General features: G+C 38.6%; 1 protein-coding gene across 7 annotated transcripts in view; it reads left to right on the plus strand.

Annotated features, from left to right (window-relative positions):
* The first annotated feature begins 4,046 nt into the window (after positions 1 to 4,046).
* VPS50 (VPS50 subunit of EARP/GARPII complex) overlaps positions 4,047 to 18,070 on the plus strand; it is a 139,358-nt gene continuing 125,334 nt past the window's right edge. For all 7 annotated transcript variants that reach the window (XR_009541988.1, XR_009541990.1, XR_009541989.1 and 4 more), the window contains exons 1-2: positions 4,047 to 4,170; positions 11,821 to 11,889. Coding sequence is in view for 3 of the 7 variants with exons in the window: in XM_060157044.1 (XP_060013027.1) it covers positions 4,138 to 4,170; positions 11,821 to 11,889 (102 nt within the window). In the remaining 4 variants the exon portion in view is untranslated. The remainder of the gene's footprint in view (positions 4,171 to 11,820; positions 11,890 to 18,070) is intronic.

Consider the following 18,070-nt stretch of genomic DNA (forward strand, 5'->3'; position numbering starts at 1 on the left):
GGAAGAGATATGGGGATATAGGTATATGTATAGCTGATTCACTTTGTTATAAAGCAGAAACTAACACACCATTGTAAGCAATTATACTCCAATAAAGATGTTAAAAAATATATAACTTCAATTGCTTTCCATTTTTACATGATTATTAAAGATGGTTTAGTGTTTTATCATTATAAGAAATTTCCCACCATCAACATCTCACATCTCACCTGTAACCTACTGAGGGGCTCTGATTTACCATACAGTTCAGGAGCTTGTTTATTGATCTTATATTTGCATTTAAAGTGGAAAAACTGATTACATTAAGCAATCTATATCCATGGTGATTAAACTGCAAACAATGCCAGAAGCTACTGGGGGTAGTGTGTGTGTGTGTATGGGTTTGGGTGGGGGTGACTGCAAGGCTTTTTTGTCACTTCTCAACTCACACTGTAGTTTACTGTCAAGTTTGTTTAAATTTTAAGTAAGGCTTGTCTTGCTTTATAAAGCAAAGAGTCTTCCATATGCATTTCAAACATCCACATTCATTATTTACTAGTAGCATATGAGTGCTTTGGAATCGCAGGAAGAACTGGGAATGAGAGGTGGTGACATGCCAATGCCAAGGTCAACATAGGGCAGTGGGGAGTAAGAACTGGGGAAAGAAAGCCCTGTCTTATATTCTAATTCGATAGGTTTTAGGAAAGATTAGAGTTTACAGGGGAGAGCTGGCTGCTAGAGGAGGCCATCATAATCGGCTATGTCTGTGCTAGTGTTCACTCCTACTACAGTGCTGCCTCCCAGAAGCCCTAATCTACTAATATGGCCCCTAAATGACTATACAGCAATGTTTTCCTTCCTGGGCCCTTCTCCAGGTCACTGCTTTACCTTTGGCAAGTGTCCTGTTTTCTACTACTGCTTGCTCAGGAAGTGTAGTTACATCATCCTGGGGAGGCCACATCTTTCTGCTGCTTTGGTATTTATAGGATGACTAGAAATGTATCTGCCTAATCAAACCAGGATCTCAGCTTTTATTTAAGCTTCCAGGGGCTCCTCCTATTTGGGCCATCAGAAATATGTCCTTATCTTACTTTACTGCTAACGCTACTGCCCCGAATCAGATCAACTTACTTAATTCTTAGCCTGGATGTTCCAATCTACAAAAATGGGGCTGGCACCCCTTTACCAAGGGACGGCTGTCCAACAGGTTCTCCTCAAGACTTACTGGCAGGCCATCCACACCCTCCACTAGTTTGCTCTGGCCTACCACTAATGACCCTCAGGCAACTGTGAAAGTTCTAAGTCTCATATATGTATGTTTTTTTTTTGTTTGTTTGTTTTTGCGGTACGCGGGCCTCTCACTGTTATAGCCTCTCCCTTGCGGAGCACAGGCTCCAGACGCTCAGGCTCAGTGGCCATGGCTCACAGGCCTAGCCGCTCCGCGGCATGTGGGGTCTTCCCGGACCGGGACACGAACCCGTGTCCCCTGCATTGGCAGGCGGACTCTCAACCACTGCGCCACCAGGGAAGGGCTCATATGTGTATTTTTGAAAAATGGAAATGAAATGACACACTTCACCTTTTAAAAAGTGCTCTTTAGGGCTATAGGTTTTGTTTTTATTTTTTAGTTTAGGGAGTTAAAAAGGTAGCATGGGTGGCTCAGTTATTTTCTATAGTGTTAGGGTATGCTGAATTAGAAAATATATTTTATTTAGGCAACAGCACTGATTTACTTTACATGCTTCCAATATTATAGTTACAGCCTTTAAACTTATAGAGGCCTGGCTGTCCACTTCGTTTTAGTTAATAAGAAGTAAACTAAAGTGTAGAGTATTAGAGTTAAACAAAGTTGTAATGCTTTCTTGCCTCTTCAGGGTCAAGTAGATACAGAAAACACTCGCTTCCCCAGTTTGGCGGATAGGAAAAAACCAAATACATAAAATGAAAAAAACTTTTTTTTTTTTGGTCACCTGCAACTTTGTGTATTGAGGGGAAAAATTCTGGGTTTGGATCTGGGTTCTAGTCCTGTGACCTCAGAACCTTAGATGGATTCATTTTCTCATTCTAAAGAGTAGATTTTAAATGCTAGAGCTGGTTGCCTATAAGAATCTCTTGACCTTAAACAAAGAACTCCTGCAAAAATGATAGCAATAACAATGGCATCCTCCTCAGGTGAATCTGAACAGTCAAGTTTGAGAACTACTGGACTTGGATCACCCCTAATATATGCTTTTCAACTAAATTGTAAACTCCTTAAAGGTCAAAACTGTATTTTATTAATCTGAAGTGCTTAGGATAGTGTTGACTAGTGCCCAATAATCAACAAATGTTTACTGAATTGGGTTTCATTTTATATGCTAATATGGTCAGCAGTTTCTGATACTTTCAGGGACTTCTAAATACTGAAGACTTTCACACAGTAAGAACTCTCTGGCAATTAAGATTAGAGCAGGTGAAGAATGAACTAAACTAAAGTTGCCCAAAAAGTACTGAAATTTCTTCACGGGGTTAGAAGTAACAGAGTCAGAAAACCATATAAGTAAGCATATCATTTTAAAAGGAACTGTCAAGCACAATGACAGAACTATGAACAGCGTGGTTCTGTTGGAGCAGAAAACTGGGCAGAATTATGACTATGATACTTCATAATCGTAAGGTGCTTTACAATTTATAAATTGCATTCACTTACATGCTCTCACTTATCCTTACAAAACCCTAAGTCAAATATTACAACCTCATTTGTAAAAAATTCATAAGGCAAGATGCTGAGAGGTCAAAAACTAGAATTTCAGAGTTGCCAATAACCTCTATATTAGTGTCCCCCATTTGCACACCACTTTATTATTTTTGCCATATCTGACTATCACCCACTACTGTTGTTTATCTAATATTTTTCATTAGTTTGGCACACTTTAACATTTCTTTAGTTGTCCTAAGAAATATCTTTGAAATCATGGGTCTGTGTTTTATTATTTTCTAATAAACATTAATTGAAATAAATGCAAAAAGAAAATCCTTGGTAGCCTTACTTAAAACATCTGGATAAACAGCCCTTCATTTTCTGCTTGCACATCTGCAGTAACCTTAGGCAAGTTACTTAATTTCTCCGTACCTCAGATTCCTCATCTTTAAAATGGGGATAATAGTACCAACTCCATATGATGCTTGTGTGGATAAATGAGATACCAAACGTAAAGCTATTAGCAGAGTTTTTGACAGGTAGTAAGCTCTCAATAAATGTTAGCTACTGTTAATTGTTAGCTCTGGGTCACTTTTTTTTTTTTCTGGTATTCTCATAATTGGAAAGTTCTTTCTTAAATTAAGCCCCAAACCACTCCCCTGTTGCTTTCCCCAGTTTAGCTAAACTGCTAAAAGTTGAAAAGAGGACGTTAAAGTGACATGTGTACTTATTGTTATATTTTCCATCTTGACTTGCCTTAGATTACACAGGTGGTAAAATGATAGGTGGGGATTAAATCCTTTGGTTTTAGTTTTCTGCTCTGGATGCCAATACTGAGGAAGAACAGCCCTAACCTGGACAGCCGCCATTGGACAACGTGGACCACTCTTTTCCTCAGGCCAAGCCCTGCGCCACCTGCGGAGTGCCAAGTTCTCAGGTCACCTCTTGGAGCCTTCCCGTCCTTGGCGTTCCCGTCCCTTCGCGTGAGTCTGTCGTCCTCTCACTCCGCCCCTCAAGACCAGGTGGGGTTTCCTCCACCACACTCCTGGGGCGGGGTGGTCATGTCAGTCTGGTTTACATACTGTCTTCTCAGTGTTTGCTCCTGTTGCTCAATGTCTGGTCACCTATGAGTTAGGTTTTCGCCTCGCCGGAGCAGCTACCGAGAGCAAGAACCACTTTAAAGGCCGGCGACCGCCGTGGTCTCTCAGAGCAACAAGATTTGTGGGGCTTAACCGAAGCGTCAGCTGCTTTCCTTGCCGGGAAATGTAGTACCTGGGCCGTCCTCTCGCCTCCACTGCAGGTGCCGACGGCAGCCGGGGGACTACAATTCCCAGAATGCTCTGGGAAAGGAAGGGAAACCCAACTCGGCAGCTCCACGTGACCACTCACTATGGCTTCCCTGTGTTGGGACCGGCTGTCTGGTAGTTCTGTGTGATTTGTTAGTTCTCTGCGGCAAGGTGCCCCCTCACGAATTCGACATGCAAAGAATCAAATCTCTTATGACCCGGCAGGTAAGTCGCAGAGGCTGAAGCAAAGGTCTCCTTCATCTTTCCTGGAAGAGGAGCCGAGATGTTCTGTCCCTGGGCCGCAGGCAGGCAGATAACCAAGTTATAGGTTGTGGCAGGTGTCAGGGGCATCATAAAGCTCGAGCACGCCCTGGAAAACTCACCTAAGCCGCCAGGTTTGGAGCCCTGCTCAGGTGGGTCCCGGTGACCCAGAAACATTCCTTTAGATGAGGTCAATGAGGAAGTCGGAGGCTACATTTGTTCGTCCTTTTCTGCCTTTTGCCAGCTGTCCGGTGATAGCCCTAACTACCCTGCAGGGTTCCCTTTATCCAAGCTGCCCATCGTCTGTGAGGATGGCCTGGGTAGGGAAGTGAGGTCTGTGCAATAAAGATGACTAGAAAGAGTGAAAAAAGCAGATAATTTGAAGACAGAATTGATAGCTTTATGACTTTGAGCAAGTCCCTAAATCTAGTAGCTTTAAGTTTCCGGATGTGAAAATGAGAATAATAATTATTTTTGTTCATCCTGTCTCACAGTTCTGTTATCGGAGTCATCAGTAAGTTAGTGTATGTGAAATGATACTTAAAAAAAAATCATTGTCATGGCAAAATAATGGTCTTTTATTTTTTGCCAGAATGCTAATTCATGAATAAAAACTTTGGCTGTTTTCTGTCTCATCTCATAAATGTTAGGGACTTCCTAATAATGTGTCAGCTTCCTTCAAATCAGAAGTGGCAGAAACTTACTTTTATGTACTTATTGATTATGCTTTGGTTTTAGATACCTTTATTTATTTCAACTCTAATATTTTACTAGAATTGGCCATTCTTTATTATTTTTATATGAGAGAAGGGTAATTTAGATTAAAGTTTTAAATCAGTGTGATTTTGGGAACTTTGGAGAATGTGGAGGATGATCATTTAGTGAAAGGTTCATTTGTGAATTTTTTTGTTGATTAAAAAAAGACTACAAATGCCAAATTAAATTCTTATTTGATAGTTTAGAATTTGAGAGATAACTGAATAGATTACAAATTGTAGATCTCTGGTGAAGAATACACGAATCCTATGTGTTTATTTTACTTCTGTCAAATTATATTGTTAATGTCATGAAAATAAAATTTAGAAGTTCTGTGAATAATAAGAGATTTAATTAAGTGTGTAATAACAGTTGGCAGTTCCTCACATTTGTTGAGTCCTGGTCTTATGCTTCATAACACTTCTTTTTTTAGGATAGGTTTGAGTCCTGCTCCATCCTGTAGTAGCTGTGTGACCTTGAGCAACTTACCTAACTTTTTTGAGCATCTGTTTTCACATCTTTAAAATAACATGTATCACATGGGGCTTTCCTAGTGGTGATGTGTATATGATATGATCAAGGTAAAGAGATAAAGGAGTTACCACAGTTCCTGGGCCTTATCAAAGAAGTGCATGATCATAGAGATCATCTCAGTGACTGAATTGATGGTTGGAAAGCGGGAAAACTGGAAGCCAGCAGTAATTCAAACGATAGTTGATTTCAGGCTGACTTTGGTATCCGTTTGATTTTTTTAAAAAATAATTTTATTTATTTATTTATTTTTGGCTGCGTTGGGTCTTCATTGCTGCGCACGGGCTTTCTCTAGTTGCAGCGAGCGGGGGCTACTCTTTGTTGCAGTGCGTGGGCTTCTCATTGCGGTGGCTTCTCTTGTTTCAGAGCACGGGCTCTAGGTGCGCGGGCTTCAATAGTTGTGGCACGTGGGCTCAATAGTTGTGGCTTGCGGGCTCAATAGTTGTGGCTCGCGGGCTCTGGAGTGCAGGCTCAGTAGTTGTGGCGCACGGGCTTAGTTGCTCTGCGGCATGTGGGATCTTCCTGGACCAGGGTTTGAACCCTTGTCCCCTGCATTTGCAGGTGGATTCTTAACCACTGCACTATCAGGGAAGTCCCGCATTTGATTTTTAAAACAATATACAGCTTTGTACATTATGCCACCAATACCCCTAAACTGCCTCTGGGATGCTGAATTTGGACTTTTGTGCCTCAGCTAAGTTTGGTGCTCTCTCCTGTTGCTTGCTGGCAGTTCAGCACAGTTGATATTGTCATCATTGTATAGCAACTTTGATTAGTTTGTTTTCTTTTTTTAAAAAATAAATTTATTTATTTTATTTTTGGCTGCATTGGGTCTTTGTTACTGTGCACGGGCTTTCTCTAGTTGCGGTGAGCGGGGGCTACTCTTCGTTGTGGTGTGCGGGCTTCTCATTGTGGTGGCTTCTCTTGTTGCGGAGCACGGGCTCTAGGCGCATGGATTTCAGTAGTTGCAGCACGTGGGCTCAGTAGTTGTTACTCGCGGGCTGTAGAGTGCAGTCTCAGTAGTTGTGGCGCACGGGCTTAGTTGCTCCATGGCATGTGGGATCTTCCCAGACCAGGGCTCGAACCTGTGTCGCCTGCATTGGCAGGCGGATTCTCAACCACTGGGAAGTCCTGGTTGGTTTGTTTTCTAACCCTATTTTGTAATAGTAAGTGGGAGAGAAAAATACAGAAGTCCAGATACCAGTGATAATAAGTTTATGTCTCTTAAATGTAGTGAAATTGTTCTGAAAATGAACTCTTCAGCCTCAATCAGTTGTTTATTGGATTGAGCAGTAAAATCTGTGGTTAGTTGGGATGAAAAAAAAAAAACTAAACTAAAGAGCACATACCAAAAGCTGGAACTACACTGTGTAAAAGGTGAGGTAAAATTCAGAGTTTCACACATATTTTAAAAGTCATCCTAATTATATTTGTTTATGGTTTGACTTCCACGTGTTTAATCATTATTAATACACATTTCATGAATCTGCGAGGTAGGAAAGTAGGGTGCTGCCTAGAGTTACATTGGGGATTTTATTTGTACTGTTTGTTGTTAGGTTAAACATAGTAGTATTACAAATAAATATACATAAAGATGTTTCTTTTTTGTGAGGCTAAAGAATATGCTGATAATATATTGTTGTTGATGTGGAGAGATGTGAAATTAAGGTCTATGAAACTTAAAGTTTTTGGCATTTCAGCTTTCCAAGGATCTTGGTTTGGAGGAGAGTGTAGAGCAGGCTTTGTTAGTGCTCTTTATTTAGATGAGCTCTTTTGTTCTGCTTTCTCCATTATGCTGGGCTCTGTTGTTTCAGTTCATTCAACAAATGATTATTTAACACTATGTGCCAGGCACCATTCTAAGTTTGGGGGATGTAGCAGTTAACAAAACCAAGTGCTAAGGCAGACGTGGTGATACATGCTTTGGAGGAATAGAGGATAGGGAATCCTGGGAGTTATTGGCAATTTGGGGTCATTTATAATTTTAGATAGGGTGGCCATGGAAGGCCTCACTGAGAAGGTGACATTTGAGTAAAAACCTGAAGGAGGTGAGGGAGTAAACTCTGACGATGTCTGGGAAGGAGCATTCTGGGTGGAAGGAAAAGCAGATGCGGAAGCCTTGAGGCAGGAGCATGTTTGAGGAGCAGCAAAGGGCGGTGTGGGTGGAGTGAAGTGAGTGAGGAGAGAAGTAGTAGGAGATGAGGTCAGAGAGCTGAGGGCAGGAAGCCTGATCACATAGACCCTCATCCTCATCTCATCTCCTCTACTTTTCTCCTCACCCATAGCAAGGCCAGGGAGACCAATAAGGATGCTAATGCAGTAATCCAAGTGAGATACGGTATGGGCCTCACTCAGGGTGCTAAGTGGTGGACGTGTTGAGAAGAGGTCAGATTGTGGATGTATCGTAAATGTGGAGTTGACAGGATTTCTTTCTTTTTTTTTTTTTTTGCTGTACGCGGGCCTCTCACTGTTGTGGCCTCTCCCGTTGCAGAGCACAGGCTCTGGACGCGCAGGCTCAGCGGCCATGGCTCACGGGCCTAGCCGCTCCGCGGCATGTGGGATCTTCCCAGACCGGGGCACGAACCCGTGTCCCCTGCATTGGCAGGCGGACTCTCAACCACTGCGCCACCAGGGAAGCCCGACAGGATTTCTTAATAGATTGGATCTGGGCTGTGAGAGAAAGAGAAGCTTCAAGGTTGACTCCAAATGGTTTGGCCCCAGCAATTGGAAGAATGGAATTGCCATTTAGTGAGATGGGTAAGACTGAGAGAGGAACAGATTGAAGGAAGGGAGAAAGTTTTAAGACTTGTTCATTTCAAAGCCTCTTGGATATTTGGAGAAAGAAAATAGGCAGTTGGCTAAAGGCCTGAATTTCTGAGGAGACATTCAGGGTATAGATAAAAATTTAGGAGTTATGAGAATAAAGAGGGTATACAAATTGACTAAGATCACCAATGGAGTGATTGTAGAAATAAAACGAGTCCACAGTTGGAGCTTTTGAGGATTCAGTGTTTCAAGGTCGGGAGAAGAGGTGGATCTAGGAAGGCGGATTGAGAAGGAGCAGCCAGTGAAGTGAGCAGTCTGCTGCAACCCGAAGAGCACCTGCCCTGTAGCAGATGCTCAATAAATATTTGTTGGATAGAGAACATCCAAATCGAGTGGGTCCTGGAAGCCACGTAAAGAATTTACAAGACGAGGGAGTGATCAGCTGTGTTAAATGCTACAGATGGGCCGTGGAAGGTGAGAATAAGAATGAGCCTTTGGACTGAGCAGCGTTAAGGTCGTCGGTGACCTGACAACAGCGCTTCTGTGGAGTGGTCAGGGGGAAAGCCTGATTAGGGTGGGTTTGAGAGAAACTGAGGGCTGCATATAAACACTCTGTTGAGTTTTGCTGAAACTTTTTCTGAAAAGAAAAGGAATCACAAATCATCTCACAGGCTCCTTTTGATCATTGGGATGTAAGTTGCTGGTCTCATAAATGGAAATTGAGTATTCATAGGGACAAAACAGAAGTAGTCTGAAGTGTATTCTGATTTGGGCAAAGAAATAAAGTTGCAAAGACAGGTATTATTTATGATGGATTTTATATAAATTTAAACTGAGGAAATTATGAAAACAAAAATCAAATACAAAAGAAAATCAAATAATGGTTAATGATTATAGTGAAAGTTTTAATTTAATAAAGGCAGAGTACTGTACTTATAACCATGACTTCCTGCTTTAAAGAGGCGAAGATAAAATAAAAATGCTGACTTCATATTTGTTAGTAGAAATCTATAAAATTCCTAATCAAAGGGTTGAGGATCTGTAATCCTAAAATACAGGTGAGTCATATTGTGCTTTGAGACATTTACTTAATTCTTTATTTCTGTTTTGATAAGATAAAAAAAAGCATTTCTCTGTGACATTCAGAATAATGGTCAACACTTGAAGAGTGCTTACCATGTACAAGACACCATTTTTGGCCTCTCATATATGTTATCTCCTTTATCCCTTATAACAGCCCGTGAGTTACTGTCACCGTCATTAGACTATGATGACAGGCAGGTTGTCTGCAGAAGACATTCTGTGAATCCCCTGCTTCCTAACATGTACATAGGGTTTCCAATTTTTATTACTTTTATTTTGTACATTTGGTGTGAAGTTGTCATGTATTAGTAGCAAATTATCATGTGTGGTAACTAATTTGGAGGCAAGGCCTTTTTCTAGATATTGGTATATACCACTTGTTTACTTGTTTTAGGCATTGTTTTCTTTACTGAGTAACTCTGGGGAAAGAGAAAATTACACCTGATATATTCCTTCAAGAATTTATTAGAGTGGTTAAACAAATCTATACATTTTAAAATGTTTGTTTAAAAGTCATGGCAATTATTTTTTTAAAAGGTGTTTCAGGGGTGGTCGTGATTTTGAATCAAATTATGAAGTTTTACTCTCATGTATGTGTATATGTTTGAATGTATATAAGTGTGTGTATATGATGTATAGAGAAGTTTATTTCATAACCCAACCTTGCCTTCTTTACCACTTTTGGTGCTATGCCCTTGTGATGACTCTTGGTGAGTAATTGGGACAACGAAGAACAAACACACAAGAGTAGTTTTGTACTTTTATTTTCTCACTCATTGTAAGACTTTTAGCCTCAGTATGCTTTTCTTATTCCTGCAGACTTCCCTAGAAACTTCATTTTAAAGTCAGTTGCATATTCCCATGGGAACGATGGTCTAATTAGAGATTGGAGCCTAAGACTCCAAATAATTTACTAATTTCTTTGGTGCTTACTCTGTTCCTGGAACTGTGCTAGCTCCTGGGCTATAAAGGCCAGTAGAGGACTTGGTCTTTCCCTTCTCTTGGGTCTGAGAGATATATATATTTGATATTTAAAACTTCACTACTTTGGCAGAGGTGTTGGGAAATGTCTAGTGGGGTTTCTAAAACATTAGAGATTATAGTAGTCATCCAGGTTGCTTGTTAAAATGCAACTCCTGGTCCTAATCTAGAAATACCTATTTATTAGCTCTGTGGTGGGACCTAGAAGTTTTATGTGGAAGTTTTATGTTTAAAAACTTCCCTGGGTAATGTTGATGGAGATGATCCATGAGCATTACTGAGAAATTATGTTTCTTTGAAACGTAAGATTTAGGAAAACTTCATAGAGGAGTTCTGAAAGTGGAGTATTGGTTTGGTTTCTTTAGAGGGTGGTGTGTGTGTGTGTGTGTGTGTGTGTGTGTGTGTGTGTGTGTGTGTGTGTGTGTGTGTGTGTGAGTGAGAGAGAGAGAGAGTATGAGAGAGAGAGAGAGAAAGAGAGACAAAGAAGGGCGGTATTCTGGGGATAATGGAAGATTGGGGATGAGGTTAGAGCACCTTGTCATAAAAAATTGTAGCTATGACTGGTGGTATTTTATAATAGGGAAGAGAAAATACACACCTCTATAATTTAAAAATGAGCAAGTTCTACTCTAAGACCCAAATAATCAACCTAAACATAACATGTATTTTGGTTACCAAGGACACCAAAAAGCCAATATAGAGTATCTAAAGGACAGAAACTTGACAGTAGAGTAAATCTCTCTTCAAGTTCATGTACCAGCTAATTTTGCTTATAGACTAATATTACAGGGAATTTAGGTGTCTGCTTTGAATAGACTATGTTAAAAAGAGGCTTTTAAAGAAAATTTAAATGGCTGACTTCTTTCTGTCTTGATAACTTTCCCTGGTACAAATGAGACTTTCAGAATCCCTCATTTGATGTGAATATAGAACGTACCAGGTACTTTCTATAAAGAGCTAAAGCAGTGAGATGTGAGATTTAAGTCTCAATTATGTAGTATAAATTGGGTGCATTGCTGAGAAATGATAAAATCTAGGGATTACTTATGTATTAACTAAGCAATTATCATTATTTAAAAATCTTTGGTTAGCTCAGTCAGTTGGTATATTATATCTGTGGGTCATAATGCTTGGACCTTTTTACCACATGCATTTGGTCATGATTAATAGATAAGTGCTTTTATAGAATGCTTTTTGTCACCCAAGTTTCTTTTTGTTGTTTTTGAATCATGGTTAAGTTAGACTTCAACCATTAGGTATAAAGGTGCCATATAGTAATTTTATTTTAAATTTCCGAAAGTAAATCTTTACTTGATTTAATAATAGTATAGTACTATATGTGTTGTGACAATTGTTTTTAGAAACATATGTTCTATCTATTTTAAAGCAGGAAAATTTCTGTTTTTAAAATGGTGATTTCTATTTCAATAAGTATATTCTATCATGTTACAGTTCTGCAGCACAATTAAAATTCCTTTTATGTTATTTTTTTTTAAGGGTCTGAAAAGTCCCCCAGAGAGCCTCAGTGATGTTGGTGCCATTGAGAGTCTCCGGGTCCCTGGAAAGGTATTGATCTACATGAGTGAGCGCGACTTTTCACTTCCTTAAGAAAATATTGTTGCCTTTGGATAATTGATTCACAGAAGCTTTTCCTTCCCACAGGCAGATGGTTGTTGTGATGAACTAGGTAAAGTTTTATAATGCAGTAGGCTTGGGGCTTGTTTTTGCTTTCATTACTCATTGGGATGCAGTATGATTCATTATAGTGAAGCAGAAAATGCGAAACTGATAAATTTAGAGTTTATTATTGTATCAAATTCTTTGCCTGAAAGCAGTTATATATCTATAAATGAAACTTATTGATTCATCTGCTGTAATTTGGATAAATAAAATGAAATGGCTTACTTTTTATGCTGTAACACTGAGCCAAAAATCATAGTAAATTATGTTTTTGTTATGGAGCAGAGCTTTTTATTTTATAAATTTATTTATTTACTTTTGGCTGCATTGGGTCTTTGTTGCTGCATGCAGGTTTTCTCTAGTTGCAGCAAGTGGGGGCTCCTCTTTGTTGCGGTGCACCGGCTTCTCATTAAGGTGGCTTCTCTTGTTGCAGAGCATGGGCTCTAGGTGTGTGGGTTTCAGTAGTTGTGGCACGGGCTCAGTAGTTGTGGCTCGCGGGGTCTAGAGCGCAGGCTCAGTAGTTGTGGCTCACGGGCTTAGTTGCTCCGTGGCGTGTGGGATCTTCTTGGACCAGGGCTCAAACCCGTGTCCCCTGCATTGGCAGGTGGCTTCTTAACCACTGTGCCACCAGGGAAGTCCCTGGAGCAGAGATTTTTGAGTAAGTAGCTAAAGCACAGCTTATGCTAAATTGTAGATATTTTGGATTTTAATCCCCTGATACTCATGTGAACTTCGCAGTCTACAAATTTAATAGGTGTCATTTGAAAGCTAGCTGGCTTCCCCTCAGGAGAAATATTAGCCATTGTTAAATAAATAAATCCCTGCTGTCTCACTCTCCGGGGCCTCGCCACTCACAGCTGCCTCCATGTATAGCAGCTGTATCGCAGATCAAAGCCTGTTTTGAATGTCTGCTCTTGTGGTTTTCAATTTGAGGATCATATTTGCAACTACTGTTTGTTTCCTGTGTCTGGCGACTTAATACACAGGGCTTGTTTCTCTAGATCAGCAATCCTACGGCCTCTTATCACACCTCAGTGTCAGCTGCTTAGGAGGATGATTTCCCACCTCTTTGAGGTGCCTTGCCCCTAAAGTGAATTTTGTATTTACTGCTTAGCTTTTACATTAGGTCAGATACAAATATGATAAAATTCTAACCAACGCTTTTGCATGAAATGGCTCAGAAGCTATAAAGAGACATTTTGAATAGTTTTATATAATTTTAGAAAAGACTGTTGGATGTGATAAAATTGGGAGAGATAACCATAAATCCTAATTGACAGATAATTCTCTGTATTTCTTTGACTTAAAGAAATGATTATCAGGCATTATGAACATGCCTTGAAGTGGATTGCATTAGATGTTTCAGAACCAGAGTAAAATTGATGTGAGCCTCTTTAAAAAATACATGAATGTATTGCATAGGAACTTTCTGTTGTCTTTAAACCATGAGTCCGTGATGTTTTCCCAGTAGCGGTAGGTAGAGAATTTATAATGATTTCATTACATAGTCTTCTTACTGACTCCGCACCCTCTCCCCATCAGTGATCAGCGGTGTATACTCTTTATTTAAAAAAAAAAGATTTTTTATTTTTTAAGTTTTTAAAAAATTTTATTTTATATTGGAGTATAGTTGATTAATGCACAGGGAATTCTACTCAATATTCTGTAATAACGTAAATGGGAAGAGAATTTGAAAAAGAATAGATACGTGTATATGTATAGCAGTGTATACTTTTAAGATGATGGGCTCTGGCTAGAGAGGCCAGTCTGGAATCACAAGGTCAGCAAGTGTAAATGGTTCAGGTGATGATTAAGCCTAGGGCAGTGGGCTGATTGACACTAAGAAGCTAATTGAGTTAAACTGTAAAACAGCTAATGGTAAAATTAGCATCAATGCCCTCAGCTTAAATTTAGCCTTATACTAAGAAAGCCTTTTGAGTTTTTTGTGTCTATTCTCTCTGTGCTCTCTCTAGAAACATTTCAAGTACTGCAGGGTGAGCTACTCTGGGTGGTTTTGAGAAATTGAATTGCTGGGTCTGGAGAGTGGCAAAGCTCCAGTCAGTAGATTAAGTTTGATGTGGTTGAAGTTCACAGTCAGTACTGAAACTAAGAATTAAGAAGGCTCACGTTCAGAAATTCCTTACACAGCATAGCTTAGTATAACTTGGATGCTGAAACATAATGCTGTGTTTCACAATTTAGATGTTACTTTATAGTTAGGTCATACATATAAATTTAATTTTCTCTAAAAATTCTGTAACTGTTTATGGTGACAGGTGTTAACTAGACCTATTGTGGTGATGATTTTGCAATATATGCAAATATCAAATGATTATTTTGTACACCTGAAACTAATATATTGTTGTACCTCAATTATACCTCAATTTAAAAAAAGCATTATTTTAGCTTGGATTCCCCTGATATTCCAGTGGGAAAAGTAAAAAACAAACAAAAAATCAATTTACACTGTTTAAGTGTTCAATGTAAATACTTGTATAGAGAAGCTTTTAAACATTAATTTATTTAATAGCTCTATCTCTCAAGTATAGGTAGAACACTTAAAAAAACGCATCTTTCGTCTTCAGGAATGGACCCATTTCTTTTTCCTGTTCTTGTCATCATATTTTTCTAAGTTTTAACAAGGAATTGAGATTTCATTGGGGTTTTCAAGAAAGAAAGTTTAGCTTGGGTGTTACATTAGAAGGTTCTTGTATAAAGGATAAGTAGGAGGGAAATATTAAGATGGAGCATATGAAATGGCTGTTTTAGATTAGAAATGGTCTAATATTGGCAGATTTCGTATGGTTCGACTCATTAGGAAAAGGAGGGTAGTTAAGGAGAACTGAAGAAGGGAGTCAGGTGAGCTTGATAATCCAGAAAGTACTATTGATTTTTTTTTTCTTGAGAACTATATAAATTCTGAGTGGGAAGAAACCTTAGAAATCATCTGGTACAATTTCTGCATTTTAGAGATAAGATGACACTATATCCCATTTTAAGAGGAGATGTGAGTCAAATAATAATCCATATATTGGAAAATTGGAATTTTGGTGGAGAAAATAGTACAGAAAGTAAAAAAAAAAAAGGATTCTTTTCAGAATTTGCTATAGGAAAGGAAACTTTTGAGCAGATTAAAAAAATCTTAGCTTAAATAGTTCAGAGCCAAGGTTAATGGTGCCCAAACTTTGCTGCACATTAGAATCACCGGTACCCAGGCCGTACCCCAGTCCAATTAAATCACGGCGTGGGGGGTGGAGCCAGACGTCGGTAGTGTTTAAATATCCCCAGCTGATTCCGGTGTGGAGCCATGTTTGGGAACCATCGGCCAAGCTGAGGACGCGATGAGGAGAAAGAACAGGAATACAGGAGCCCTTCTAGATAAAATTTTGTAAGTTTTATTGACAATTTTTGTGGGAAAAAGTAGAATGAAGAGTTAGTGATGACCTAAAATTTCATTCCTGGTAAATGGATTCTGTTGTTTTCAAATTAATGGGCTTTTCATGCAGAGGTAAGGATATAAGAAATTAATCTATATTGTATTTACTGACTAAACTTGTTATCCATTTAAGGAAATGTATATTGTTTGAATTATGTGAAAGATTTTTAGATAATTTAATTGGTTACAGAATTATGAAGAATTAAGACCAACATTTGTTATATAATAATTGTAATAGCCACATGGTTGGTAGTTATAGAACTTATTGGGACTGTGTTTGAGAGGATTTATTGAATCCCATTAAAAAATAAAAATATCAGAACCTTATAAATCTTTATCTTAAGTAAAACTTAAGTAAACATCTTAAGTAAACTTCCCACAGTGCTTCTATAATGTTTACATATCGTAAACCTGAAAAAAAGTACTAATATGAATATTGTTTATGAATTTTTACGGAAATACTGCCTTCTGATATTATTCTTTAAAGATAAGGGGTTTTTTTGGTTGGTTGTTTTGTTTTTTAAGGCCTTGACTTTATCGACTTGTAAATACAAATAGGATTCAGCTATGTTTACTCTTGCGTGATTGGCTTAACTATGCCTTTGATTTTCTTCATCAAAGAAAAATATAGGGTGAGGAGACAAAAGAAATAGCTGTTGCAGTCAAAACCTGAAAATATATTTGTCTAAATATAAGTATTTTTGTTTGTATACTTAATTTATTCCATAAATATTTATTGAGTACCTACCTACTCTGTAGCATTTCTATTATATAATATTCTGGGAGTTTGGTCAGAGTGTTTTCTAGCTTTTAAATACTTCTGTGAAGTAAGATAAATGGATTTGACCGGCTTCTTAGAATCCGGGAAAAGAATCCTAAAACCACATTAATTACAGAGCTTTATTTTCAGAACTTTACCAAAACATGAGCAAAGTGCTGGAATAAGAGCCAAGAGAGCTAGGTTCAAGTATTGACTTAAACATTCAGCTTATTAAAGGGAAGTCATTTTAATAGCTTTGTGCCCCAGCGTGCTCATCTGTGAAAACATGTGAAAACTAGACGATATATATATTTTTGCGGTACGTGGGCCTGTCACTGTTGTGGCCTCTCCCGTTGCGGAGCACGGGCTCCGGACGCGCAGGCTCAGCGGCCACGGCTCACGGGCCCAGCCGCTCCGCGGCACGTGGGATCCTCCCGGACCAGGGCACGAACCCGTGTTCCCTGCATCGGCAGGCGGACTCTCAGCCACTGCGCCATCAGGGAAGCCCAAACTAGATGATATTTAAGAGCCGTTTTAGCTCTGATATTTTATACTATCTTTATTGTAATATTTGTAGGAGAGAGAAGACAAAAATACAGTCAAAAGAATAAACTGATGAGTCTATTGCTATCTGATTTAGACAGGATTAGTGTTGAAATTTATGACTAGGAGACTTTTTTAGCTTTAGTGATTGGGATAAATCACTAAATTTCAATTTAGGATTATGTTTCATTTAAGACAGGTGTCTTCTGCAGGTGGTACCAAGAGGGACTCTAACCATGGATCTGAAGAATCATTTAGACTTTTTCTTAGGCATTCATGGCTAAAAATATTTAACTGTGTTCTTTTTAACCATTAATGAAATTATGCTTCTCTTGGCTTCAGATGCTTTGATATTCTTAACCCTTCTTTCGTAGCAAATCATAAAAGATCATTTACGCAGTGCATTTGGCAATCATTTATTGAGCCAGGCTGTTACTAAGTTTTAAAGATGCAAAGAGGTACAAGACTCTATTCCTACCTGAACCTGAGTAGAAGAGACAAGCAAAAATAGATAATTGCAGAGGAGTATAGTAGAGATCTATACTAAGGTATGCACAGTGGTAGCACAGCTAGGAGAGGATTAGGGGTAGGTAGACGTGAGTGCGGGGTCTTCCAGAGTTGGTGATTAATTTGTTTTAGAAAGATAACTAGGGTACAGAGATATTTGAGTGGCAATCCTAGACCAGGATACTAATTAAGAAGATAAAGAGTATGAGGTTTAGGAAATGGAGAAGGGTTAAATTTGAGAGACATTTTAAAAGTAGGATTTAGGACTGAGAATTTTATTGGATGTAGAAGGTGTAGGAATTGGAAAGACTGGGGTCATTAAACACTGGGATTGAAGGTGCTGTGATGTCTTTTCTCAAAATAGTATTTCTTTTAAGGAGAGGTCTGATGAGGTGTTTGAAAACTAAAAAACCAGAAAACCGTAAATTAAGACTTATACACTGGACTTTTCTGTCTGTGCTTCAGCTTATGTGTCTTTTCTTCAGCTTTAGCTAGACAGGCATGTGGCAAATAGCTTGATATTTTTCACTGAAGTTGAGAAATTTTTAAAGATAGCTTTTAAAAAAAATTATATATTTGATGTCTCCAAAGCTATTATCTTTAATGTTTTCTTTTTCATAGAAATAAATTTAGGAAAATACTTGTTAAAATAGCATAACTATTGAATAAGAGAAGTAAATAAAAATATTTGGCAGAGTATCAAATATGAAAGTTTTGCTTTCCAGTTTTGTGATTTTTAGTATGTGATAGTAATTCAGTACATTTCCATGAATAAAATCAGTTTTCCTTCAAGATCTGTTTCTTTAAAAACAAATATGTGT

Source organism: Lagenorhynchus albirostris, chromosome 8 (genome assembly GCF_949774975.1).
Source record: "Lagenorhynchus albirostris chromosome 8, mLagAlb1.1, whole genome shotgun sequence".
In the NCBI taxonomy this organism is placed as follows: domain Eukaryota; kingdom Metazoa; phylum Chordata; class Mammalia; order Artiodactyla; family Delphinidae; genus Lagenorhynchus; species Lagenorhynchus albirostris.